At 39.7% G+C, this 27,504-nt stretch overlaps 1 protein-coding gene across 3 annotated transcripts in view; it reads left to right on the top strand.

Moving 5' to 3' along the window:
* Window positions 1-599: 599 nt before the first annotated feature.
* BBS9 (Bardet-Biedl syndrome 9) overlaps window positions 600-27,504 on the top strand; it is a 481,177-nt gene continuing 454,272 nt past the window's right edge. For all 3 annotated transcript variants that reach the window (XM_055590433.1, XM_055590432.1, XM_055590431.1), the window contains exons 1-2: window positions 600-1,340; window positions 19,917-20,039. In XM_055590433.1, the coding sequence (XP_055446408.1) occupies window positions 19,928-20,039 (112 nt within the window). In that variant the 5' untranslated portion in view covers window positions 600-1,340; window positions 19,917-19,927. The remainder of the gene's footprint in view (window positions 1,341-19,916; window positions 20,040-27,504) is intronic.

Here is a 27,504-nt window from a genome sequence, read left to right as displayed (position 1 = left end):
CATTCCGCAACAATGGAAGTTATCTGGACCAATGAGTGACGTATATGATGCCTTTTAAGACATTCAAATACAGTCAAGAAAAATGACATAGGCTTTGGGAGCTGTGATTTACAAACAAAGGAAATGTAATCGCGTTGCAATAAGAAGTTGGTCTACAGAATCAAGAAGAGGAGAACCAAGGAAAGAAATCAGGTAGTATTTTTCCAGGGTTGTTGTTATTGAGCAGAAAATTCTGGGGAGTTCCAGAATACGCACAGTACGTATTCCTTCCTTTTTAAGGTGAACATGTTCTGGGCCAGCAGCACCCCAGCCATCAGGGCTCGCACACGCGCTCACCCTCGCCAAGGTTGCTTCTTCCATGGACCTGACCTTCTCCGCCTCCCGGTTCAAGAGAAGAGGTCGCTCGGTGGGATGCTCTGGCCCTGAAACCTACTGGGACCTCGCCTCCCGCCTCCCGCCTCCCGCCTAGCCCCGCCCAGTCCCGCCCAGCCCCGCCTCGCCGCGCTCCGCCGCGCCCGAGCCCCGCCCCGCCCTAGCCACGCCTCCGTGGAAAAGCCCCACCCACGGGCGGCGGGGACGGAGCCTGGATTGGGGGGCGTGGCTTCGTCCGCGCCAGAGGCGGGAGGCGGGTTTCCTTAGAACCCGCGTCCAAGTCTGAGGACAGAAAACGGGAATCAAATTAATTCTGTCTCACCGCTAATGAGGAGTAGGCAATGGTTCGCTCCAACTCCGCCCAGTAGAAATCTGATTCCAACAATCAGGAAAAATTCTCCGTTTTCCGCGCTCCGGAGACACTCAGGACTACAACCCCCAGAAGGCATTGGGACTCGGCTATCTGACTTGCGCAGTAGCGTTCGTTATAAAGTGCTATGACAACAGGGCGAAGATGGCTTGGAGTTAGGCTTGAATCGCGAGGTGTCCCTTCCGCCGCTGCTGTCCTTTTTCTGCTACATCCCACTCACTGCCTCCTTCATCATTTCCTCCTCTTTGTGAGCAGCATTACTTTCCTCTGTTCTCTCCTGCCTGATCTCTGCCACGGACTGATACCGTTTTTCCTGCTCGTCTCTGAGGGTGACAGAGAGAGGATGCGGGAGAGCTACTTGATGGGATCACTCCAACTCCGTGGAGCTGGTGGTGCTACCTGGTGAGATGCTCTCTTTGCCTGGGTCGTGGAACAAGTTGGATCAGGAGAACGAGAAGGAGTAGTAAGGATTGCTTTTCTCTGCGACGTCCGATCTTGCTCGTCGTTCCAGCCCTGGGACCCTGGCAGACATTCTTAAAGGGAAATCTGTAGAGACTGCGAAGGACGGTGGGGCAGGACCCACCTGATTCAGCATCAGGTAAGGAAGTATGTCTAGAATTAAACATCGGATTCATGAATGCCCTTTCCGTGTTTTATTTTGCTTTATATATATTTTTTGATCAGATTGATTCTCTGATGCCATGTAATGGTTTGGGGAGATAGAGGATAACAGGTTTCTTATGGAATATGCATTCAAAAGAAAACAACCAGAACAATGTGTGTATGTGTGATCCTGTGAATGTCGAGAAAGGGTGATACGAATTTTTAAAGATTCCATTCAGGAGTGTCACATGGTGCACAAGCATTCTCCTGTGACACTTCAACAAGTCTTCTGAACTAATGGTCAAAGCAGTTCCCAGCCTGTGACTGAAGTAGGATGCATGTACTAATACCCCTTAATTCCTTATTGCAATAGGATTATTCCTTCTCCTTCTCTCTTTACACTGCAGACCACAGCAGTTTAGATGAACTGAAGTGATCTCTCTCTCTTCCCCAGTTCAGTGCCGTGCAATTGACTCCAATTTTGAGGATCTTTCCTGCCCGCCCGCCCTCCCACATCCATCTCACTTTTACTTTAAAAATGAAACCATATCACAGACATCCACAATTTGAGGATGCTGGAGGGAAAAGGATGAGTCTTAGCTAAAGTCTGTGAGTATTCAGAAAGGGAGAGATTTTTCTAACCTCTTTACGTATTTGCTGCAAATACATAAAGAGATTACTTGTTGAAGATTTTTTGGTGAATAGATTGAACTATTATTTAGAATAATATATAAAAGAAATTTTGTAAATTCTGCAAATGATTTACAAGTTATAAGTTTAAGGAATTTTTCATTTTCTGTAATTATGAGTAATTGTTGTTCTTAAATTACAACCACACATTTATGTTTTTGGTGAGACTTCCGGATGGAAAACTTTGAAGGCACAAAAAAAAATCCAGTATCCAGGGTATAGTAATTTTTAAAGCTTTGCAACTTTTGAAGTTTGTAGCAGATCTTATCCCTGAGGATAAGGAATTTTTCAAAAATTATTGAAACACAAAGCATTCTTGCTGATTAATGAAAAGTTACTATCATTCTTTTCAACTTCAGTTTAAATCTTCGTTCCAGAGGGACCGTCATTCACATTTGTAATTTTGTCTTGCTCGGAACATACCATAACCACCAGCGGCACTACTGCTATTACTACTTCGAGGTTACTACTGACACTTATCTGACATTTGTTGAATGCTTCCTATGGATTGGGCATTGGTGTAAGTAGTGACATGTGTTAGGCTATTTTATTCTCCCATCTTCCCAGAACAACTGGAAATCTAGAGGAAGAGGCACTTGTCTAAGGTCATACAGTTGAGGTCTGTCCAACTCCTTCTCCTGTGATCTTTCATCTTTTGTGGCTTTTATTAAAATTCTCGCATTGAGTCTATAATATTGTCTTCAAAAGCAACATTCTTCTAACTCTGTGCATTTGTTATCTTGCCTGGACTGGAAGACCTGACCAATGTTTTCCAAAATTCGAGGCAGCACTAGCATGACATGGAGAAAATAAAGCTGCTGAAATGAAAAGCAGTAGTGTCAATGTCTTAGCCTCCTAATTTCAGCATCTGCCATCTCACCCACGTGTTCCTTCCAGAAGATTCTTGGGGTTATTATTGCCACAGCTGTTCATCTAGCCATCCTTCCATATTTTAGGACTAAGCAAATGAGGTATTAAAACACCCACGTCTTAAATGAAAACTAAATCTGAGTAAACTAGGTGTGGGAGATAACATATATATAAGTATTAAAAACAAAGTATTAAAAACAAAAAAAAAAGTGAGAAGTGTGGAAGAGAATTTCTGGAGGTTAAGGGATAAAGAGATGAGTTCTTGTTTAATATTCTAATAAGGTCTAAGAAATCAGTCTTTTGTGGCTATTTATAATATGCATCTGTTAAAACCTTCTAATTATTGTTTTCTAATCATCCTTTAAAATTTTAATTAAATATGGGAGATACTTTCCTGAAGTCTGAACTCACAGTGATTAGAATTAATGCTAAGAGTTATAGCTTTTTAATTGTTGTGAGGTGGCTGCACTTATCTATAAGTAGATAGTCTGGCTTTGGGTGTTACTTCCAACTTCTTGCTATTGACAGTTGTGATCACTTGGGCAGGTTTCTTAGCCTCTCTTTGTTCAAGAATACCTATAAAATAGTATCTATGGTTTACTTTGTAGTAGCTTTGTTATGAAGATTAGAATACTTGCAAAGCAGTTAGAATGGTACCTGGGGCCTTGGTAAATGCTTAGTAAGTGTTAGCTATTATTTTCTTTTCTAGTGAAGGGAGATGATAGCCATGAAAAACCTGATATTTGGTTTTTATTTTACATTTATTTAAAAACAGAAAAGGGCTTCCTTGATAACTCAGTGCGTAAAGAATTTGCCTACCATGCGGGATACAAAGGAGATGCAGGTTCTATCTCTGGGTCAGGAATATTCCCTGGAGGAGGAAAATGGCAGCCCATTCAAAAATTCTAGCCTGAAAAATCTCATGGACAGAGGAGCCTGGTGGGCTACAGTCTAAAGGGTGGCAAAGAGTTGAACACAACTAAGTGACTAAGCACAACAGGCAAAAAACAGAAAATCATTAAGGAGCTGGAAATCAACACTGAATGAATAGGGGATAAAATGCAAATTCTTATTTCTTACTTTTATTGAAGACAAAATTAAAATCAATTTATGCATATTAAACTTTTGTTATTTGGAATATTTTAAATTTGTTTTTGCAACAAAAAAGCCAGATTTCATGGCTGAAAATGCCTTATTACCATTGTTCCTTTATTCCTTTCCTGCCAGTAATAGACCACTGCCATCCAACTGCTTACCTTAATATGTTCAAGTCAAGACCTGTATGTTTTTGAACTTGGAAAATGAATTAGCATTTTATATGAGTTTTAATTTGTGGTTAATTTTTTTCTCTGTTAATGGGGTAGGATGTCCTTCTAGGAGAAAGGGTAGAATTTATTTTGCTAATCTTCTAAATTTAATTTGCCAACCTATTGTTCTTCTGATAGAGTGGTAAATGTGGCCAAAATACAGGAGTATCCTAATTTAAAAAAGGTGAAACTTTGGGACTTCCTTTTGATCCAGTGACCAGGACTCCATGCTCCCAATGCAGGGGGCCTGGGTTCGATACCTGGTTAGGGAACTGGATCTCACACACTGCAAGTAAAGATCCCACATGCTGCAATGAAGTTCGAAGATCCTATGTGCCACAAGTAAGACCCAATGCAGTCAAATAAAAAATAAAACACTGAGCAATTGAACTGAACTGAACTGATTTTAGAAAATGAAAAATAAAAATAAAGGCATTCAATTATTAAAAAGAGTAAAATATTATTTTATTATTTTTTATTATGGGAAATTTTAAACATAAACAAAAACACAAATAATAGTAAAGCAATCCCCTATGTGTTCATCACTATATACTCTTTAAAAAATAGCAGCTTTATTGAAATATAATTCACATGCCATACAATTAAACCATTTAATGTATACAATTCAATTTTGTAAATCTATTCACAGATATGTGCAACCATCAGTTGCATGACTGTAAATCTTAGAATATTTTTATCACCTCAGAAAGAAACCTTGTACCCTGTGCTTATAACTTTCTTGTCTTCTCCTCTCCTTCAAACCTAAGAAACCACCAATTTACTTTGTCTCTATGGATTTGTGTATTCTGTACATTTTATATAAATGGAATCATATAATATGTGGTCTTTTGTGATTGGCTTCTTTCTCTTGAAGTAATGTTTTCAAGTTTCATCCATGTTGCAGCATATATTAGTTACTCCATTCCTATCATCACTGACTAATATTCTATTGTATGGCTATGCTACTTTGCATTTATATATTCATTAACTGGTAGGCAATTGGGTCATTTCCACCTTTTGGGTATTATGAGTAGGGCTCCTATAAGCCTGAGTTTATTTCTGAACTCTCAGTTCTTTTTCATTTGTCTATGTCCACTCATATGCCAGTACCATACTGTCCTGATTCCTGTTGCTTTGTAGTAATTTTTGAAATGGGGGAAATATGAGTTCTCCAATTTTGTTCTTCTTTTAAAAGATTATTTTGACCACTCCGAGTCCCTGTTAATTCTATAAGAATTTCATCAGAAGCCTGTCAATTTGTACAAAGAAGCCATGTGGAAATCTGGTTGCTGCTGCTAAGTCGCTTCAGTCGTGTCCGACTCTGTGTGACCCCATAGACAGCAGCCCACCAGGGTCCCCCGTCCCTGGGATTCTCCAGGCAAGAATACTGGAATGGGTTGCCATTTCCTTCTCCAATGCATGAAAGTGAAAAGTGAAAGTGAAGTCGCTCAGTCGTGTCCGACTCTTAGCGACCCCATGGACTGCAGCCTACCAGGCTCCTCCGTCCATGGGATTTTCCAGGCAAGAGTACTGGAGTGGGGTGCCATTGCCTTCTCCGGAAATCTGGTAGGGATTGCATTGAATGTGGAGATCAATTAGGGAAGTATTGCCATCTTAATAATGTTAAGGCTTCAGAACCATGAACATGGTGTGTTTTCCTGTTTAGACCTTTTTTTTCTTTTGACTATATTTTGTAGTTTTCAGAGTATATATTTTATATGTCTTTTGTTACTTTTATTCCCAAGTGTTTTATTCTTTGGATGCTATTGTAAATGCAGTTGTTTCTTATTTTCGGATTGTTCATTGCCAATACATAGAAATACAGTTGATTTCTGTGTGTTGATCTTGTATCCTTCAACGTTACTGACTTGTTTATTAGCTCTAATAGTTTTTGTTTGTTTGTTTTTACTGAATTCTTGAGGATTTTCTATATACAAGATCATGTCATCTGTAAGTAAAGATAGTTTTACTTTTTCCTTTCCAATCTGTAAGCCTTTAATTTTTTTCTATTTAATTGGCTAATTTACAGCCTCCAATATAATAGTCAAATGAAGTGGTTAAGAAGGACATCCTAGACTTGTGTCTGACATTAGGGAGAAAGCACCCAGTCATTCACCATTAAGTATGGTATAAATTATGAGTTTTGCATGTAAGTGCTCTCTTTCTGTTTGAGGAAGTTCCTTTCTATCCTAGTATGTTGAAAACATAGGTGCTAATAATCAATAAACAATCTGTAATAAGAATCAGTTCAGTTCAGTTCAGTTCAGTCGCTCAGTCATGTCCAACTCTTTGCGACCCCATGAACTGCAGCACGCCAGGCCTCCCTGTCCATCACCAACTCCCGGAGTTCACCCAAACTCACGTCCATGGATTCAGTGATGCCATCCAGCCGTCTCGTCCTCTGTCATCCCCTTCTCCTCCTGCCTCCAATCCCTCCCAGCATCAGAGTCTTTTCCAATGAGTCAACTCTTCACATGAGGTGGCCAAAGTACTGGAGTTTCAGCTTTAGCATCATTTCTTAATAAGAATAAAAATAGAAGAGCTTTATTTGAGCCAGACTGAGGGCTACAGCCTGGGAGACACAGATTCAAGAAGTTACAACTTTATAACCAAAAAGTTATGTAAATTGTTTGTGAAGAATTAGGATTGGAGCTTGGAAGGATGTTTGTTAAGGATTTATTGGGGTTTGAAATGGTTGCATAGTTATGAGGAAAGACTTTGAGATTATAAGGTTGCAGCTGGTAGCTGTTAGCAGATATTGTTTCAAAAAGTTCTGCATGTGTTGTTGAGTTTGATACAGTTCAGATAATCTAAGTTCTCAGTGATGCAGTAACATGAATAAAATACATCCACCATGGCCATCTGGCTCCATTTTGGATGTCTGAATCACAGTTACTCCATTTTGATTTTGATTTTTTGATTTTTTAATTTTATTTTATTTTTAAACTTTACAAGATTGTATTAGTTTTGCCAAATATCAAAATGAATCCGCCACAGGTATACATATGTTCCCCATCCTGAACCCTCCTCCCACCTCCCTCCCCATACCATCCCTCTGGGCCGTCCCAGTGCACTGGCCCCAAGCATCCAGTATCGTGCATCGAACCTGGACTGGCAACTCGTTTCATACATGATATTTTACATGTTTCAATGCCATTCTCCCAAATCTTCCCACCCTCTCCCTCTCCCACAGAGTCCATAAGACTGTTGATTTTTAAATACACTCTTTTCTTTAATGGTTAAAGCAGATGTGCCATGCATATTTGACAGGTTATAAGACAGGCTATTTGACAGGGTGCTCCAGTTCATGTGAAGTTTAAATTTAATTGTATTTTAAGCCAGAATGACTTCCCCATATCTCATATGTGAAAATTTCTTCCATCAAGAGTTTTTACAATTGAAGAGTTTTGGATTTTGTCAAATGCTTTTTCTGACTCTGTTTATAAGATCAGGTGTTTTTTTAATTTTACTTCATTGGTTTGGTATATTTTCTTAAATAATTTTGGGTGTTAAACTAACATTGTTTTCCTGGGGGTAAATTTCACTTGGCCATGGTGTTTAATTCTAATCACATGTTGCTTGATTCACATTGCTGGTGTTGTGTTGAAGATTTTTACATACACATTTGTAAGAGACCCTGGTCCATAGTTTTCTTTTCTTGTATTTGTCTAGTTTTGTTATCAGTGTAACACTAGCTTCATAGAATGAGTTGGGAAGTGACCCCTCCTCTTTTATTTTTTGGAGAGATTAGTGAACAATTGGTGTTAATTGTTTAAAAACATTTGGTGAAATTTACCCTCTGAGCTTAGTCTTTCCTCCCTTTCTTTCTTTGAGCCTGGTCTTTTTTTGTAGGTAGTTTTTTGATTACTAGTTCAGTCTTTCTGCTTTTTATAAGTCTGTTTAGATTTTCAATTTCTTCTGTAGTCAGCAACAGATAGGTGGCAGCAAGACAAATAATGCTGATGTCCTGCCCCTCCTGGGAAAATGGTTTTCTGATTGGGAGCTGTGGGGAGAGGGTTCTTGGCTGTACCAGTCTGCAGTGCAGTACTGTCTTGCTGAACTAGGAGTATGGAGGAGGGAGTGTTAGTTTAAATATTACAGACTCTTACTGTTCTTACTGAGTTTTAGATTTTTAGCGTTTCTTTATTTGCTGTATGCTCCTAGGACAACTTCCAGAGATGTTAAATGATTGTTTTAAAAAATTATTTTCAGAGTTTCACTGGGAAGTGGGCCCATGGAACTTCTCACGTGTCATGCTGAAAGTGGAATTCTCTGAAACTTTAAGTTGTATAACATATGGTTCTGGGAGAAATACCTATATTATCCCAAGATTTCATCAGAGTTTCATTAGATATCAATGTGTTCTGGAGTCTGTAAGATTTATATTTAAGAGCAAGTAGGTGGTGCTAGTGGTAAAGAACCTCTCTGCCAATGGAGGAGATGCAAAGAGACATGGGTTTGATCCCTGAGTCAGAAAGATCGCCTGGAGGAGGTCATGGCAACCCTCCAGTATTCTTGCCTGGAGAATCCCCATGGACAGAGGAGCCTGGCGGGTTACAGTCCATAAGGTTCCAGAGTCGGACACAACTGAAATGACTGAGAAAGCGAGCAATAAAAATGATTATGTCTAAGGTTATTAGAACACAGCTGATATGTGCAAAGAGAATTTTTTTGTAGGTGTGTTTTATTTTGCAAGCCAAGAGATTAAGCTTTTTTGTTGTTGTTGTTGCAGATAAGCAGGGATATCTAGCAACCTTAGGTTGTTCAGACTTGCTGTCCAATCTATGAAGCCAAAGTGGAAAAGAACTCCCCTTTGAAATCTTTTGTCCTGCAGCCTAAGGTATCATGTAAAAATACACCAGTTTTTGAGAAAAGGAAATTAATGATGTACAAATTTAGCACAAATGAGGGTTTGTGTTTTCTTAATTTTTTGGGAGTGGGTAGTACACTGTTCTCTGCTTCTGCCTTTGAAATTGAAAAGAGAGGCACTGGGAGACACGCTACTGGCCATCAGTTCAAATTGTTAGTTTTCCTATTGTTCATTAATTTTTAAAGATGTTAGACCTTATTTAGCAGTTGATTGTCCACAATGGTAAATGATAACACCTGGGTCATGGGCGAACCAGTGTGCGAATTGTGATATAATATAATTCATGCAGTTCTGCTATATATTAGGGCTTCCCAGGTGGCACAGTGTTAAAGAATACGACTGGAAAGCAGGAGACGTGGGTTTGATCCATGGGTGGGGGAGATCCCCTGGAGAAGGAAATGACAACCCACTCCAGTATTCTTGCCTGGAAAATTCCATGGACAGAGGAGCCTGGTGGGCTACAGTCCATGGGGTCACAGAGAGTCAGACACGACAGACTGCATGCTCGCTTTGTATTAACTTATGTTTTGCCCTGGTATGAAGGTAAGTTGGTCTGAAATGAAGTAGCTGTGGTCTTGTGAAGAAGAGCTATTTGTTGGACCTAGGTTTAAAAATAGCATCCCCCCCCTTTTTTAAATTACAACAAAGCAAAACAACAACAACAAAAACCTCTCTACTGACCCATGCTTTTTCAGTATTTCAGATATTAAATTGAAGGCAGTGACAGCCTAACAAGACCAGGTCTAGAGACCTGGAGAGGGTATGCAGAAATGCTTCTGCCATTAGGTCTGTAATTTAGACAGGGATCAAGACTATCCCCAAGGAAAAGAAATGCAAAAAAGCAAAATGGCTGTCTGAGGAGGCCTTACAAGTAGCTATGAAAAGAAGAGAAGTGAAAAGCAAAGGAGAAAAGGAAAGATATACCCATTTGAATGCAGAGTTCCAAAGAGTAGCAAGGGAAGATAAGAAAGCCTTCCTCAGCGATCAGTGCAAAGAAATAGAGGAAAACAACAGAATGGGAAAGACTAGAGATCTCTTCAGGAAAAGTAGAGATACCAAGGGAACATTTCATGCAAAGATGGGCTCAATAAAGGACAGAAAAAGTATGGACCTAACAGAAGCAGAAGATATTAAGAAGAGGTGGCAAGAATACACAGAAGAACTGTACAAAAAAGATCTTCATGACCCAGATAATCACAATGGTGTGATCACTCACCTAGAACCAGACATCCTGGAATGTGAAGTCAGGTGGGCCTTAGGAAGCATCACTACGAACAGTGGAGTGGAGGTGATGGAATTCCAGTTGAGCTATTTCAAATCCTAGAAGATGATTCTGTGAAAGTGCTGCACTCAATATGCCAGCAAATTTGGAAAACTCAGCAGTGGCCACAGGACTGGAAAAGGTCAGTTTTCATTCCAATCCCAAAGAAAGGCAATGCCAAAGAATGCTCACACTACCACACAAATTACACTCAACTCACACGCTAGTAAAGTAATGCTCAAAATTCTCCAAGCCAGGCTTCAGCAATACATGAACCGTGAACTTCCAGATGTTCAAGCTGGTTTTAGAAAAGGCAGAGGAACCAGAGATCTAATTGCCAACATCTACTGGATCATCGAAAAAGCAAGAAAGTTCCAGAAAAACATCTATTTCTGCTTTATTGACTATGCCAAAGCCTTTGACTATGTGGATCACAACAAACTGTGGAAAATTCTTCAAGAGATGGGAATACCAGACCACCTGACCTGCCTCTTGAGAAACCTGTATGCAGGTCAGGAAGCAACAGTTAGAACTGGACATGGAACAACAGACTGGTTCCAAATAGAAAAGGAGTAAGTCAAGGCTGTATATTGTCACCCTGCTTATTTAACTTATATGCAGAGTGCTGCTACTGCTGCTAAGTTGCTTCAGTCGTGTCTGACTCTGTGCGACCCCATAGATGGCAGCCCACCAGGCTCCTCCGTCCCTGGGATTCTCCAGGCAAGAATACTGGAGTGGGCCTCCATTTCCTTCTCCAATGCATGAAGGTGAAAAGTGAAAGTGAAGTCACTTGGTCGTGTCCGACTCTTAGCAACCCCATGGACTGCAGCCTACCGGGCTCCTCCATCCATGGGATTTTCCAGGCAAGAGTACTGGAGCGGGGTGCCATTGCCTTCTCCGTATATGCAGAGTGCATCATGTGAAATACTGGGCTGGATGAAGCACAAGCTGAAATCAAGATTGCCAGGAGAAATATCAATAATCTCAGATATGCAGATGATACCACTCTTATGGCAGAAAGCGAAGAAGAACTAAAGAGCCTCTTGATGAAAGTGAAAGAGGAGAGTGAAGAAGTTAGCTTAAAGCTCAACATTCAGAAAATGAAGATCATGGCATCTACTCTTACCACTTCATGGCAAATAGATGGGGAAACAATGGAAACAGTGTCAGACTTTATTTTTTTGGGCTCCAAAATCACTGCAGATGGTGACTGCAGCCATAAAATTAAAAGATGCTTAATCCTTGGAAGGAAAATTATGACCAACCTAGACAGAATATTCAAAAGCAGAGACATTACTTTGCCAACAAAGGTCCGTCTAGTCAAGGCTATGGTTTTTCCAGTGGTCATGTATGGATGTGAAAGTTGAACTATAAAGAAAGCTGAGCGCCGAAGAATTGATGTTTTTGAACTGTGGTGTTGGAGAAGACTCTTGAGAGTCCCTTGGACTGCAAGGAGATCCAACCAGTCCATCCTAAAGGAGATCAGTCTTGGGTGTTCATTGGACGGACTGATGTTGAAGCTGAAACTCCAATATTTTGGTCACCTGATGGGAAGAGCTGACTCATTTGAAAAGACTGTGATGCTGGGGAAGAGTGAACGCTGAAGGAGAAGGGGACGACAGAGGATTAGATAGTCTCATGGCATCACTGACTCAGTGGACATGAGTTGGGTAAACTCTGGGAGTTGGTGATGGACAGGGAGACCTGGTGTGCTCTGGTCCATGGGGCCGCAAAGAGTCGGACATGACTGAGCAACTGAACTGAACTGAACTTAGGGGAGTCATATACCTATAGATTGAGAAGACTAGCTGATTGATAAGTACCTTCTAGCTGTGGAGGCTCTTGATTTCAAAAGTGAGTCTTTTTTTCTGAACTTTGGAAAGATGACTAGTGGCAGGGGTCACAGGAAAAAGGAAGAGAAGTAGAGCATTGCTATAAGAAAACATCCGCATTGGGTATCAGGTATCAGTTCAACTAGTGGTTTTCAAACTTTAAGGTACATATGAATCGCTTGGGGATGTTGTTTGGGGTGGAGTTGGGATTCTGAATTTTCACAAGCTCTTGGGTGATGCTGACCTGAAGTCCAGGGACTACACTTGGGGTAGCAAAGCTAAATAATCTAGAAAAGGAGGACTTTCAGAAGCTAGTGAAGTGGTAGGTGTCTAAGGAGAAATTGATAGAGCAGGAGAAACAGGAAGGAACTAAATGTTGCCAATTGTATTTTGTTAATAAGAATAGATATTAAATTTTATGATAGAAATCCATGAGAAATTACTGCTTGATTTAGAACACTTCCATTTACACACAGTGTTGGAGAGTTAGTTTTTCATATTGGAGATTCCTCCCCCCACCCACCTTTATTCTAGCAAGCTGAAAAAATTTGTTCACTAAAAAAGGTTTTTAAGGCCATGTTCACATAATAGGTATTTTCATCTGATGAAGTCATGTGTGTTTATATTCAAACTACAGGTACATATACTTTTCGCCCTTCCTGATTATGCTTTTTGTCCTTTTAAGTAATATATCATAGCCGTGATGATGACTATATGCTGAGTGTTGTGAGACCTCCTAGTGAATCATTGAATGGTGTTGAATTGGGGTCATATTCTGCCCTGGGCTGCAAGAGAATAATGTGTCTTTATTGTGGCAGTCCAATGGTATGATGTGTTACAATTTTCCAATGTATCTCAAGTATGTAATGGGAATATATGGCATTTATTAAATACTGTTACATCCCTCTCAAATTAAAAAATTCAATAAAAGTATAATAGAAGTGTTTATTATGGTTTTGAATATTTGCTACGAGATTTGAAGTTTAGTCATCTGGAAATCTGTATGGTTTTACATAGTGCCATTATTAATAACAGGTGATACAGATGGTTTTTCAGAAACTCTCCCACATGTTAAAACTTAAGTTTACTTACCTGCTAGGTATTTTTCCTTCATTTTCATCAACACCTTGCCTTTACCTGACTGCTTTCTTTTTTAACATAAAGAGAGGGCCTTACATGGAATTTTCTTTCTCCCCTACCCTGTTGTTTCTTTAAAATTGTCACTTTGAAAGAATTTTACAATCACATAGAAGCTGCAAAAATAGTGGTTTCCCAGTGATAAAGTACAATTATCAAAGCCATTAAATTGACATTAGTACAATAAATATTGAGCCATGCCGTGTAGAGCCACCCAAGACCATCATAGTAATCCTGTTCATTAAGATCTTTTTTGTACAGTTCTTCTGTATATTCTTTCCATCTCTTCTTGATCTCTCCAGTGTCTACTAGATCCCTATTGTTTCTGTCCTTTTATTGTGCCCATCTTTGGGCAAAATGTTCCCTTGATAGCTCCAATTTTCCTGAAGAACTCTCTAGTCTTTACCCTGATTATTGAAGAGATCAAGAAGAGATGGAAAGAATACATAGAAGAACTGTACAAAAAAGATGTTAATGAACTGGATTACTATGATGGTGTGGTCTCTCACCCAGAGCCAGACATTCTGGACAGCAAAGTCAAGTGGACCTTAGGAAGCATTGCTGTTAATAAAGCTAGTGTATGCGATGGAATTCTAGTAGAACTATTCAAAACCCTAAAGGATGATGCCATCAAGGTGTTGCATTCAATATGTCAGCAAATCTGGAAGACCCAGCAGTGGCCACAGGACTGGAAAAGGTCAATCCTCATCCCAATTCCCAAGAAGAGTAGTACTAAAGAATGTGCTAATAATTGGACAGTTGCACTCATTTTCTGTGCTAGTAAGGTCATGCTTAAAATCTTGCATGCTATGCTTCAGCATTATGTGAACCAAGAACTTCCAGATGTCCAAGCTGGGTTTAGAAAAGGAAGCGGAACCAGAGATCAAATTGCCAACGTTCAGTGGATCATAGAGAAAGCTAGGAAAGTCCAGAAAAACACCTACCTCTGTTTAATTGACTATGCCAAAGCCTTCAACTGTGTGGATCATAATAAACTGAAGAAAGCTCTTAAAGAGATGAGAATACCAGAGCATCTTACCTGTCTCCTGATAAACCTGTATGCGGGTCAAGAGTCAGCAATTAGAACCCTGCATGGAACAACTGATTGGTTCAAGATTGAAAAAGGAGTACGACAGGGCTGTCTGCTGTCACCCTGTTTGTTTAACCTATATGCTGAGCACATCATGAGAAATACCCAGCTGGATGAGTTACAAGCTAGAATCAAGATAGGTGGGAGAAACAGCAACAACCTCAGATAGGTGAATGATATCACTCTAATGGCAGAAAGCGAAGAGGAAGTAAAGAGCCTCTCGATGAGGGTGAAGGAGGAGAGTGAAAGAGCCAGCTTAAAACTAAATATTAAAAAAACTAAGATAATGGCATCTGGCTCCATTACTTCATGGCAAATAGAAGGGGAAAAGGTGGAAGGAGTGACAGATTTCCTCTTCTTGGGCTCTCAAATCACTGTGGATGGTGACTGCCACCATGAAATCAGAAGACGTTTGCTTTTTGGGAGGAAAGCTATGAAAAACCTAGACAGTGTGTTGAAAAGCAGAAACATTACTCTGCCAGCAAACGTCTGTATAGTCAAGGCTATGATTTTCCCAGTGGTCACGTATGGTTGTGAGAGCTGGACCGTAAAGAAGGCAGGGTGCTGAAGAATTGACACCTTTGTCCAAGGAACTCCTGAGAGTTCCTTGGACAGCAGGGAGATCAAACCAGTCAATCTTAAGGGAGATCAACCCTGAATACTTATTTGAAGGAGTGATATTGAAGCTGAAACTCCAGTATTTTGGTCATCTGATGCAAACGGCTGACTTACTGGAAAGTCCTTGATGCTGGGAAAGATTGAGGACAGAAGGAGAAGAGGGCATCAGAAGATGAGATGGCTGGCTGGCATCACCAATGCAATGGGCAAACTTTGGGAGATGGGGAGGGACAGGGACGCCTGGTGTGCCGCAGTCCATGGGGTCACAAAGAGTCAGACATGACTGGGAGACTGAACAACAGCAACTATACTCTATTGAGTACTATAGCTAAATTACAGATCTTATTTCAATCTCACCGTGTTTTATATTACATACACTTTTTTTTTTTTTGGAATACTGCTCTAAGAAATAAAATTTATGCCATGGAACCACCACCAAAGTCTGGTTCTAGAACTTTTTCATCACCTCAAAGAAATTCCTTTGCATTAATCCTTTAAAGTCATACCCTCTCTTAACCTTGGTAACCACTGATCTGTTCTCCATCAGCTTAATTTTGTAATTTTGAAAATGTTGCAGAAATGAAATTATTTAAAATGCAACCTTTTTGTAAATCAACTATAATTCAATAAAAAGTTAAAAAGGTAGATAAGCAACAGGGATAAGTTGTACAGCACAGGGAATTATAGTCATTATATTGTAAAAACATTTTTTTTTTTTTTTTTGGTTGTGCTCATAGCATGTGGAATCTTAGTTCCATAACAGTGATCAAACTCATGCCTTCTGCACTGGGAAGCATAGAGTCTTAACCACTGGACCACCAGGGAAATCCATTTGTAATAACTCTTAGTGGAATATAATCTATAAAAATACTGGATCACTGTGCTATACACCTGAAACTTATTTAATATTGGAACTCACATATACTTCAATAAAAAAATAATGAAGTAAAGGAAAAAGCAACCTCTTAGGACTTCTGGGCTTCCCTCAGATGGTTAAGAATCTTCCTGCAATCCTGGGGACTGGGTTCAATCCCTGGGTCCGGAAGATCCCCTGGAGAAGGGCATGGCAACCCACCCCAATATACTTGCCTGGAGAATTCCATGGAAAGAGGAGCCTTGAGGGGTACAGTCTATGAGGTCTCAAAGAAGAGGTCACAAAGAGTAGGACCAGACTGAGCACAGACACACACAAAAGATATGGAAGGAACCTAAATGTCCATCAATAGATGAATGAATAAAGAAGATGTAGGGTACACACACACACTCACACACTCACTCTCTGTCTCTCTCACAGTGGAATACTACTCAGTCATAAAAAGAATGAAATAATGCCATCAGAAGCAACATGTATGAACCTAGAGATTATCATACTAAATGAAATGTCAGAGAAAGGCAAATATGATAGCACTTATATATGGAGTCTAAAATATGACACAATAAACTTACTTATGAAACAGAAACAGACTCACAGACATAGAAAACAAACTTATGGTTACTAAAGGGAAAGGGGAGGCGGGGGTAAAGATAAATTAGGAGCTGAGATTAGCAGATACATACTACTATATATAAGATAGATAAACAACAAGGTCCTACTGTATAGCACAGGGAACTATATTCAATATGCTGTACTAAACCATAATGGAAACTATATATATGTAAGTATATATATATATATGCACACACACAACTGAATCACTTTGCTATACACCAGAAACTGACACAACATTGTAAATCAACTATACTTCAACAAAATAGAGTGCTGCTCCACCAAAAAAATTCCATTGTATGTATATACTAAATTTTGATTATCCACTGTTTTGCCAGTGGACAGGTGGTTTGTTTCTACCTTTGGCTCTTGTGAATAATGCTGCTATAAACATATGTATGTGTACGTGCTTAGATGCTTCAGTCATATCCAACTCTTGTGACCCTATGGACTGTAGTCCACCAGGCTCCTCTGTCCATGGGATTCTCCAGACAAGAATACTGGAGTGGGTTGCCATGCCCTCCTCCAGGGGATCTTCCCTATCCAGGGATTGAACCTGTATCTCTTAGGTCTCCTGCATTGCAGGTGGATTCTTTACCACTGAGCCATGAACATGGTTGTACAAATATCTCTTCGAGAAACTGCTTTCAGTTCATTTGGCTAATACAGCCAAATGAATTCCCTTAAGTGGAATTGCTGGATCAAATGGTAATTTAAATTTGTAATTTTTTGAGAAAACACCAGACTGTTTCCACAGTGGCAGCATCATTTTATATTATTACCAGCAGTGCACAAGGGTTTGACTACTCTACATCATTGCTAACACTTATTATTTTTGGTAATAGCCATCCTAATGGATGTGAGGTAGTATCTCATTGTGGTTTTGACTTGCATATCTCTAATGGTTAGTGATGTTGAGCATTGTTTCATGTACTTGTTGTCCATTTGTCTATCTTATTTAGATAAATGTCTCCTTAACTCCTTTGCCCATTTAAATTTTGTTGTTGTTGTTGAACTTGACCAGTTCTTTATGTACTGTGTATCGTGGCTCTTTTCAGATACATGATTTGCAGATACTTGCTCCTATTTTGTAGGCTGACTCTACTGTGCTTTTATTCAGTCCTCACATACCGTTCTTACCTTTATTTTATATTAACAAATGAGGAAGCCAAAGTATAGAGAGATTCAGTAACTTTTAGTAACCTGCATCTCGTTGCCTGGTTAGTATATGGTAGAGCAGGGATTCAAACTCACATCAACTGTCTCCGGAGGCTGTACTTTTTACCACCATATTATGGTCAGCTAATTTCTTAGCCAACTCTATGAATACAAGTAATCTTGATTTCTGTGTTTAACCTGTATGGAAGGCCTACTGAAAGAAGCAGATTGATCTACCTTTTAAAAAAAGTATGGTGATCCTCATTATTTGCATATTCTGTATTTGTGAGTTTTTCTGCTCACCGAAATTTTTTGTAATCCCAAATCAATATTCATAGTGCTTTTGGTGTCATTCATGGTTGTGGGCAGAGTGGGAAAAAATCTGAGTCACTTGATACGGATATTCCCAGCTGATGTCAAACACAGCAACTCTCTGCCTTCTTGTCTTGTCTCCGCTCTCATTTTTTTTTGTAGTCTACTTAGTGCCTATGTAGTCTACTTATTCCAACTCTGTGGTTTGGGTTTTGTGTATGTGTGTGTGTGATATTGCTATTTAAAATTGTCCCCCAGAGTAGTGCTAAAGTACTCTCTAATGTTTCTAAGTGCAAGAAGGCTGTGAATGGACTCTATGGAGAAAATACATATAGTAGATAATTTTCTTCAAATATGAGTTGTAGCATGGTTGGTCATTGAGATCAATGTTAATGAACCAGCAGTATATAAAAAAACTATCTTTAAACAGAAACACACAAGAAACAAAATTATGTATTGATTGGTTGCTGAAAATGCTGTGAATAGAAGCTTGTATGACTCTAACCCTCTATTTCCTCTGGAAGCAATGGTTCAGTGTTTGCAAATTCAATGGTTGCTGCCACCTTATAGAAGAGAGCTTCTTTGAATGAAAAGAGTTGACTGCTTATCCTAACTATCATTTAAATCAGTGTATCTTGAAGGAAGCTAAATAAATTCTCATAGAATCCCAGGGTGGGTATGTGATGTGTGTGCTTAGTTGCTCAGTCATGTCTGACTCTTTGTGACCCCGTAGACTGTAGCCTGCCAGGCTCCTCTGTCCATGGTGATTCTCCAGGCAAGAATACTGGAGTGGGTTGCCATGCCCTCCTCTAGGAGATCTTCCCAACCCAGGAATTGAACCCAGGTCTCCCACACTGCAAGTGGATTTTTTACTGTCTGAGCCACCAGGGAAGCCCTAAAAAGTGTTAGTCACTCAGTCATGTCTGACTCTTTGTGACCCTATGGACCATATAACCTGTCAGGCTTCTCTGTCCATGGAATTCTCTAGGCAAGAATACTGCAGTGGGTTGCCATTTCCTTCTCCAGGGGATCTTGCATACCCAGGGATTGAACCTGGATCTCCTGCATTGCAGGCAGATTGTTTACCATCTGATCCACCTGGGAAGCCCCCTATGTGGTTTGTACTGTAATTTAAAAGGTCCAGTGTGCTTTCACATCCACCACATCCATAGCCCAGTGGTATGGCTGGTGTATCCTCATTTTAGATGAGGAATCAAAGTGCAAAGGGGTTACGTGAGTTGCCTGAGGACACACAGGTAATTAGTGCTATAAATAGACCTACAGCCCACATTTCCTAGTTATTTTTTTGGTGTGAATTTCCTCTTCCATCTTCCTTTCTACAGTTAGGGGAAAGAGAGTGAAAGCTTCCTGGCGTGCTGTGATTCATGGGGTCACAAAGAGTCGAACACGACTGAGCGACTGATCTGATTTGATCTGAATGTACCCCTTCTGGTATTAGTCATTGATGCATTTGATCTCATTTTCTCTTCTTAGCAACTCATTGTGACAGGAGATGCTACAGTCTTTCTAATGACCAAACTGAAGGGAAATTAGGAAATTAGGTGACTAGTGCTGAATTATGTGCTGACTAGTACTGGTAGAATTTGGATCTTGATCCTTCAAAGAATATGTTACTTTGTGCAGTTGTCTGCTAAATGTCCCAGAGGAGAGAATTGACGAAACATAAATGTATAATTTCTCAGCTTCACTTTCCAATGGCATGGCAAAATATTTGACTAATGTTTCCACTCATTTGGAGTTGTGGTTTCATGTATGTCCACAAAATATCAAAAAATTAGAGTTAAATAGAATATTTTTTCTCAAAGTTGTCTAAGTTTAGTTTGTTCTGTATGCTGTAGGAGTTAATCAATTCATAAATCCTGTTGTGACTTGTACTTTGTGAAGTGGATTTTGATTATAAATAAATGCTTTCTTTTTAGAGTGAACGAAAATGTCTTTATTTAAAGCCCGTGACTGGTGGTCTACTGTTCTGGGAGATAAAGAAGAATTTGATCAAGGCTGTTTGTGTTTGGCTGATGTTGACAATACTGGAAACGGACAAGGTAAACAACTTATCACTAAGCACGTTGGAACAAAGCATTTTATAGGGATGAAATAAAAACGATTAAAAAAAAAATGTATACAGAACTTAGGTGAACTGGCATGATTATGTCCCAGTTTTTTTTTTTTTTAAACAAAGTTACCCAGTTTTTAAGATCATTTGCCTTATAAGTAATATTTATGTAACAGGCTGATAAATGTAGTTATTACTTGTGTTTTGTTGTTTGTATTTTTTCTGGTCTGTGTTGATTCTGTCATATTTGCTGGAACTCAGAAAAATATTATAAAGTATCATTTAATTTATTTTTATTTGTTGCAAAATCAGGTGTTGTAGGGTAGAACTGGCAAAATATTTTTAGTTTTGAAAATTTTTCTTTTGTAGAAATTATTTGCAAGAAAAATTATTTAAAATTGAATCTAAAAGCTGTTTACCAAATTATGTTAATCTCTCTCTTTGTAGAAAACAATTCTTAATCATTGCTTTCATTTTTATATTTTGATACTAGAAACAATATTCTATTTTATTCTTATAGTATTTGCTCCTCTTTGCATGTTCATATATCAAGTGGTCTTTAAAACATTTTAGGTCTGTATTATTGCTATTTGAAATTTATATTTGGTTTAAATGATTTATAGACATGAGCTTTTTTTGTTGTTGTTATTAAGATAGTCACTGACTATAGTCACTGACCTCTTAAAAAGAAAACTTATAATACTCTTTCTTCTGTTCATTTTATATAAATATTGCCCCTTTACATTTCCCTTTATTTTCTTTCTCTTGCCTGTAATGAAAATAGTAGAATTTGGGTTGTACGGTGAAAGGGGAAAATGATATAAGCAATGAAGAGTGGAAGTCACTAAGCTGTTCTGAGTACCTACTACATTGTATCTAAGGAAGATCTGGGCCCTGCCTTCCTACTGATAGGAGCTGTGAATGTCTTCTATTTGGAGGATGTCCTGAGTGGTTCTTTAATGATTATCAACCCTGCCTCTTGCTCAAGTGTTTGTTTAAATGTGTAATTCCCCTATAATTTGGCAGCCTAGAAGAGTCATACCACAAAAATACCTACCAGAGAGAAATAGTTTCATACCTACCTCTGCCTAAACTATTTAAAACTCAACTTGGTTGTAAACTGTACTTACTGGTTATCTGAATAACATGGTGTTCACTCCTTATTTTTATTAGAGCTTCTCAGTGGGGTGCCACTAGTGGGTTACTAGTATGCTGAAATGTTGCGTCCCCCTAATTTTCATCCAGCTATGAGCAGCTTCCTCTGTTTTCCCGAGCATGCTATACAGAAATCATTCTCTCTCTGTGTGTTCCATACAGAAAAAAAAAAAAAAAAAAAAAAACCACTGATCATTATTTCTCAAAGCCTGGACCACCTACATCATAATATTCTGAAGTGATTATTGTGTATGAAGATTTTCTGTCCCACGTGTACAGGATCCTCAAAGATCATATTCTCTGGAGGGTAGATGGATTGGATGGTGGCTTAGGTATCTACATTTTGACAAGCTCCAAAGTTGAATGGTGGCACACTAAAGTTTAACAATTATTATTGTTGACCTTACGTGGAAGTTTAGTGAGCGCAGTTTCGAGCATGTTCTGTTTGAAACAGAAACGTCTGGTAGGCAGAACTGAAGTAGAGATTTGGGAGTGAGCAGAATGTATGTAGAGAAGGCAATGGCACCCCACTCCAGTACTCTTGCCTGGAAAATCCCATGGGCGGAGGAGCCTGGTAGGCTGCAGTCCATGGGGTCGCGAAGAGTCGGACACGACTGAGCGACTTCACTTTCATTTTTCACTTTCATGCATTGGAGAAGGAAATGGCAACCCACTCCAGTGTTCTTGCCTGGGGAATCCCAGGGAGGGGGGAGCCTGGTGGGCTGCCGTCTGTGGGGTCGCAGAGAGTCGGGCACAACTGAAGAGACTTAGCAGTAGCAGTAGAATGTATGTATTTGAAGTGAATGAGCAGAATGATTGTATTTGAAGCCCTGGGAAGGGTAAAAATGCACAGAGAGATAAGATGGAACAAGAGGGAAGGAACCTTAGGACCATAACCTGGAGAAAATGAACAATCAGGGAGGAGCTTTGGGAAAGGTAGTCAATAATAGATTCTGATTGGGCAGTCAGAGAGGCAGGAGAGCCAGCTGGGCTGGCACCTGGAAGGCGAGATTTAGTGACATAAAGACTGATGCGTTTCCACATTGTTTTACAACTAGTGGTTCATTAGTGTCCTTGGTAAGGGTGGATGATTGGGCACAGTGGTAACAAAACGTAGATTTGCAGGGAGCAAAGGATTGGGAGGTGGGAAAGACTGAATGTTCATGGCCCTTTAAAGAAACAGCTGTGAAAGGAAGAGGGAGAATGATCATTGGTGACCACATAGGGTAAAAGAGAAATGGGAAAAATTGAACGTGTAGCATAGAGGAATGAGATTCGTTCTAGAGAAGGGATCTAGAGTAGACAGTAGGAGATGGGATGAGGTGTGCAGATGGAAGGGCTATCTTTAAGCTTGTGTGAAAAATTTTTTTCTCTGTGACAGAAGGCAAGAAGATAAGAACGGACATAGATGAAGAGAAGTTTACAGGTTAGGTTGGGAATTGAGACAGCAGTGCCAGTCGATCCCTACTTTCTTAGAGGTGATCAGAGAGTGAACGAATAGTATTAGCGCCTTGAAATTGCTTTGGACGAAGTTGAGTTGATTCCCAGAAGAAGGATTCTTCAGTCTTGAGGGGAGATTGAGAGAAAATTAAGGATCCCTTCATCCTGAGAGAATCTGAATGGTTCAGCTTAGATTACATGCTAACCTATGGCCTGGAGGGAGTGTTTATTACAAGAATCAGAGTTAAACACAAACGTAAGGCAGACTAAAAAATAGTTCTTACACTTATCACTTTTAGCTTCTCAGCATTTATACCTAACGTGGGGCAACTGTCCCTTGTACAACTGCACACACACATATTCTTACCCATCTGCAATGAAAGATAACTGTGCACCTACTGCTTCAGAGGCACTTTCAAAGAGCCCTGGCTCTTCAAGACTAGACTCTCTGGGTGTTATCCCTTTCATTTGTCATTCCAGTATTCATGTTCTGATATTCTGCTGCCTCTAGAATAATTGGTACATACAATTTGTGTTCACGGTTTAATATATGCATAATATTAATAGTCAAGGAAAAGATGAGAAAGAAAAACTTAAAAATTAAGATGAAGGAGCAGGAAAAATTGTATGGCAACTTGACGTCATGTTGGGAGCTACATCCTTCTGTTTTGCAACTGGTCACCTGTTGCAGGTTAGGTTGGGAATTGAGACAGTAGTGCCAGTTGATCCCTACTTTCTTGGAGGTGATCAGAGAGTGAAAGAATAGTATTAGCACCTTGAAATTGTTTTGTGGCCTAGGTCTTCATTCCTGAGGGATCTAGAACACTGGTGCTTGCCTGAAGAGGATTATAGTAGCTTCATTTACGACTGATCCAGACAGTACAGGGAAGAGCCCATGGGGTCCCTGGCTTTCACTCGTATTTCTTTCAGTCCCATTCAGCCCTTTTGAGTAGAGGCAATGGCAACCCACTCCAGTACTCTTGCCTGGAAAATCCCATGGATGGAGGAGTCTGGTAGGCTGAAGTCCCTGGGGTTGCTGCGAGTCAGACACGATTGAGTGGCTTCGCTTTCACTTTTCATTTTCATGCATTGGAGAAGGAAATGGCAACCCATTCCGGTGTTCTTGCCTGGAGAGTCCCAGGGACAGGGGAGCCTGCTGGGCTGCCGTCTATGGGGTTTCACAGAGTCGCACACGACCGAAGTGACTTAGCAGCGGCAGCCCTTATGAGAGGATGTTGGCAGTCCTGGGTCCTGCGGATTGGATTGTGGTCATACTTGTAAATGTATACTCTTGCTCCTATTAAGTGAAAACAAACTGTTCCTGTTGGTCTCTGTGTATTGTAAAGGAGAAAAGGCATTACTAAGATTGGGATGTATTAGTTGGCTCCAAGAAAAAACAGTTTGTGAATAACAGAAGAATTTAGAGTTGCCCTTTAAGTTGTACTGATCAACCTTGACTCTATGCTTCAGTGCTTCAGTGCTAAGTCACTTCAACTGTATCTGACTCTTTGAGATCCTATGGACTGTAGCCTGCCAGCTCCCCTGTCCATGGGATTCTCCAGGCAAGAATACTGGAGTGGGTTGCCATGCCCTCCTCCAGGGGATCTTCCCAACCCAGGGATCAAACCTGCATCTTTTATGTCTCCTGCATTGTCATATGGGTTCTTTACCACTAGTGCCACCTGGGAAGTCCCTTAACTCTTTCAAACCCATTAATTAGATTTTTTATCAGCAAATTTAGTTATTAAACCGAAATTCTTTGATAGGAATTATCACATATATACAGTTAAGTTTTTTTGGAATCAAATTTTAGGAGACCATCTCAAATCAGGCTTAGAAATGGTATTGATTTTGATTTTCTCCCTGTTGAGAGATGGAGTTCCACTGGCTTCTTTATAGCCCTTTTAATATAATATCCCTTACCGTACACCTTAGGGAACCAAATGGTTATTCCACAGTTTTCTACAGAAATATATTTCCTTTAAGCTCTCAGTTACTGGGTGAGAAATCATAGATTGGCTTTGCTTCCCCACTGGGGTAAAATAAGTTAGAAAGTTAATTTATCATAATTATGAATCTCCATAATTGGCAGCAACAATATCTTCCTGGGCTTCCAGAATTAGTAGTAATTTAGAGCCAATATTCAGTGTTCTCATAAAGGTTGGGTATTTACCTTTGTTAGTACATTTGAATGAATGACTACTGGTTCGACAGGGAAGAATCTGAGGAAACTTTATATTAGGCATGTGTGGTGTTGTAATTGTGTTAGTCACACACTTGTATCTGACTCTTTGTGACCTCTTGGACTGTAGCCTGCCAGGCTCCTCTGTCCATGGAGAATCCAGGCAAGAATACTGGAGTGGGTTGCCATTCCCTTCTCCAGGGGATATTCCTGACTCAGGGATTGAACCTGGATCTCCTGCATTGCAGACAGACTCTGCTACGGCAGTCTATACATAGCCCTGTCTTTGTTTAGGTGACTCCAAGTCTATAAATTGACTTAAGTATGGGGTTCAAGTGACTCCAAGGCTGTAAATTGACTTAAGTATGGTATTACCAACTCAATGGACATGAGTTTGAGTGAACTCCGGGAGATAGTGAAGGACAGGGAAGCCTGGCATATTGTAGTCCTTGTGGCTGCAAAGATTCAGACCGACTGAGCGAATGAACAGCAACAATGGGGTTTGGTGCAATGCCATGACTGTCTGATATTGTGGCTTGAATTAGTCCTTTTTTTCATAGACCTGGAATATTTTTGGTTATAGACTTCAGAAAAGCCCTTAATTTGATAAGCACACTTAATGCATTGTTACAATTAAATAGTACTCAGTAATAAAAAGAGAGAAATCATTGGGGAAATAAAGGCCTTAGTGAGTTGCCTGTTTGTTCCATTCCTGGGGATCTTGTGTTAATTATAGCTTGAAATCTGCGATAGTTAGACTGTTACCTGAGATCTGGTTACTATGATAATCCCACTATTTTAATAATTATACATACAGGTTGTAATTCTAGGGGTTAAGTTGTCACCATCTGGGCTTGGCCATCCTGACTTCCTCTTACCCCTGAGGGTGGGGCAGTTGAAGGCGAACCCCACTCTTTCTGATCACTGTCTTTACTTTTATGTAAGAAACCTGGAGAGACTGTGAACTCATTTGTCACTGTAATTTAAAACCTCTAGTGTTAATCCTGAACTGGATTCTTAGGGGTTAAGCCCCCTGTGAAATGAGGTAAGAAATTGTTTCCTCAGACTCCCAAAGACCCTTAGTTTTACCCTGAGATGAGAATTTTGGTCAAAACCTATCATTCTCTTACTTTAAATTATCCAGTGCCCTTAGAAAACGCCATCTTACATATGGTTTGGCATTGCTCCTTCCTGTTCATTTGGCAGCAGCTGTTCAGTTCACTAGAGTGTTACCTGCAGTGGGCACAGTGTTCCAGATGCTTGGAGGTGTTAACTTGATTAGCTGTTCTGTCACTGTGTACGATGCTGTTTAACTCCATATAAATTATGAACAGGAGTTTTAATGCTTTGTGCCCCAACTCACCTCAAGAATGAATTTCTAAATATCCCTGAAGGAATTGGTGTCTGTAGTTTATTCCTTGGTGCTAATTTTGTATATCAGTTAACATTTTTTTTTCTACAAGTGACAGGAAACAATTATGATAAATGCAAACAAAAGAGAGATTGGAAGGAGAGTGACATAGCTCTCTTGAATGTAGAGAGTTCATTTGGCTAAGCCTTAGTCAGAGTCAGGAACCAGGTATGTCTCAAGAGAGTTTGTAAACCTCTGAGGCTGCCATCAGATCACGTAGAACCAGATTCTTTTTTTTTTTTAATTGAACTATAGTTGATTTACAGTATTGTGTTAATTTGTGCTGTGTGACACTCTGATTCAGTTATATATATATATATATGTGTATATATATCTCTTCATATTCTTTTCCATTGTGGTTATCACAGGATATTGAATATAGTTCTCTATGCTGTAGAGTAGGACCTTGTTTATCCATTTTGTATATAATCATTTGCATCTGCTAGTCCTAAACTCCCAATTCATCCCTTCCCCATCCCTCCTCCCCCTTGGCAACCACAAATCTGTTCTCTATGTATATGGGTCTGTTTGTTTTATAAATAAGTTCATTTCTGTTGTATTTTAGATTCCATATAAATGATAATCATATGATATTTGTCTTTCTCCTTCGACTTACTTCACTTAGGATGGTGATATCTAGGTCCATTCATATTGCTGCAAATGGCATTATTTCATTCTTTTTTTATGGCTGAGTAGTATTCCACTGGGCTTCCTAGGTGGCTGGTGCTCGGTGTAAAGAACCTACCAATGTCTCCTGCACTGGCAGGAGACATAAGAGACATGGATTCGATCCCTCAGTCAGGAAGATCCCCTGGAGAAGGGCATGACAACCCACTTCGGTATTCTTGCCTGGAGAATCCCATGGACAGAAGAGCCTGGTGCCCCACAGTCCATAGGGTCGCAAAGAGCCAGACATGACTGAAGCTACTTGGCACAGCACAGCACAGTATTCCACTATGTATATTTACCCCATCTTCTTTATCCATTCATCTGTCAATGGATATTTAGGTTGCTTCCATATCTTAGCTATTGTGAATAGTAGCACCAGGTTCTTAATGACATATGTATCTCTATTCACGATTGAAATTACTAGGATAGTACCTCTCTCAGAGGATTATTATGAGGGTAATGAGCTAGTATTAATATATGTAAGCTACTTAGACCATTGCCTGGCACATAATAAGCTCTCAATAATAAAGTGTGTAGAATTCCTTCTTTTCAGTATATAGAAAAAAGTCAATGTACCCTACTAATCTGGGGATTTAA

This window comes from Bubalus kerabau, chromosome 8 (genome assembly GCF_029407905.1).
Source record: "Bubalus kerabau isolate K-KA32 ecotype Philippines breed swamp buffalo chromosome 8, PCC_UOA_SB_1v2, whole genome shotgun sequence".
Lineage (NCBI taxonomy): Eukaryota > Metazoa > Chordata > Mammalia > Artiodactyla > Bovidae > Bubalus > Bubalus kerabau.
The sequence above is the reverse complement of the archived record's forward strand: the minus strand, read 5'-3'. Positions and strand labels throughout refer to the sequence as shown.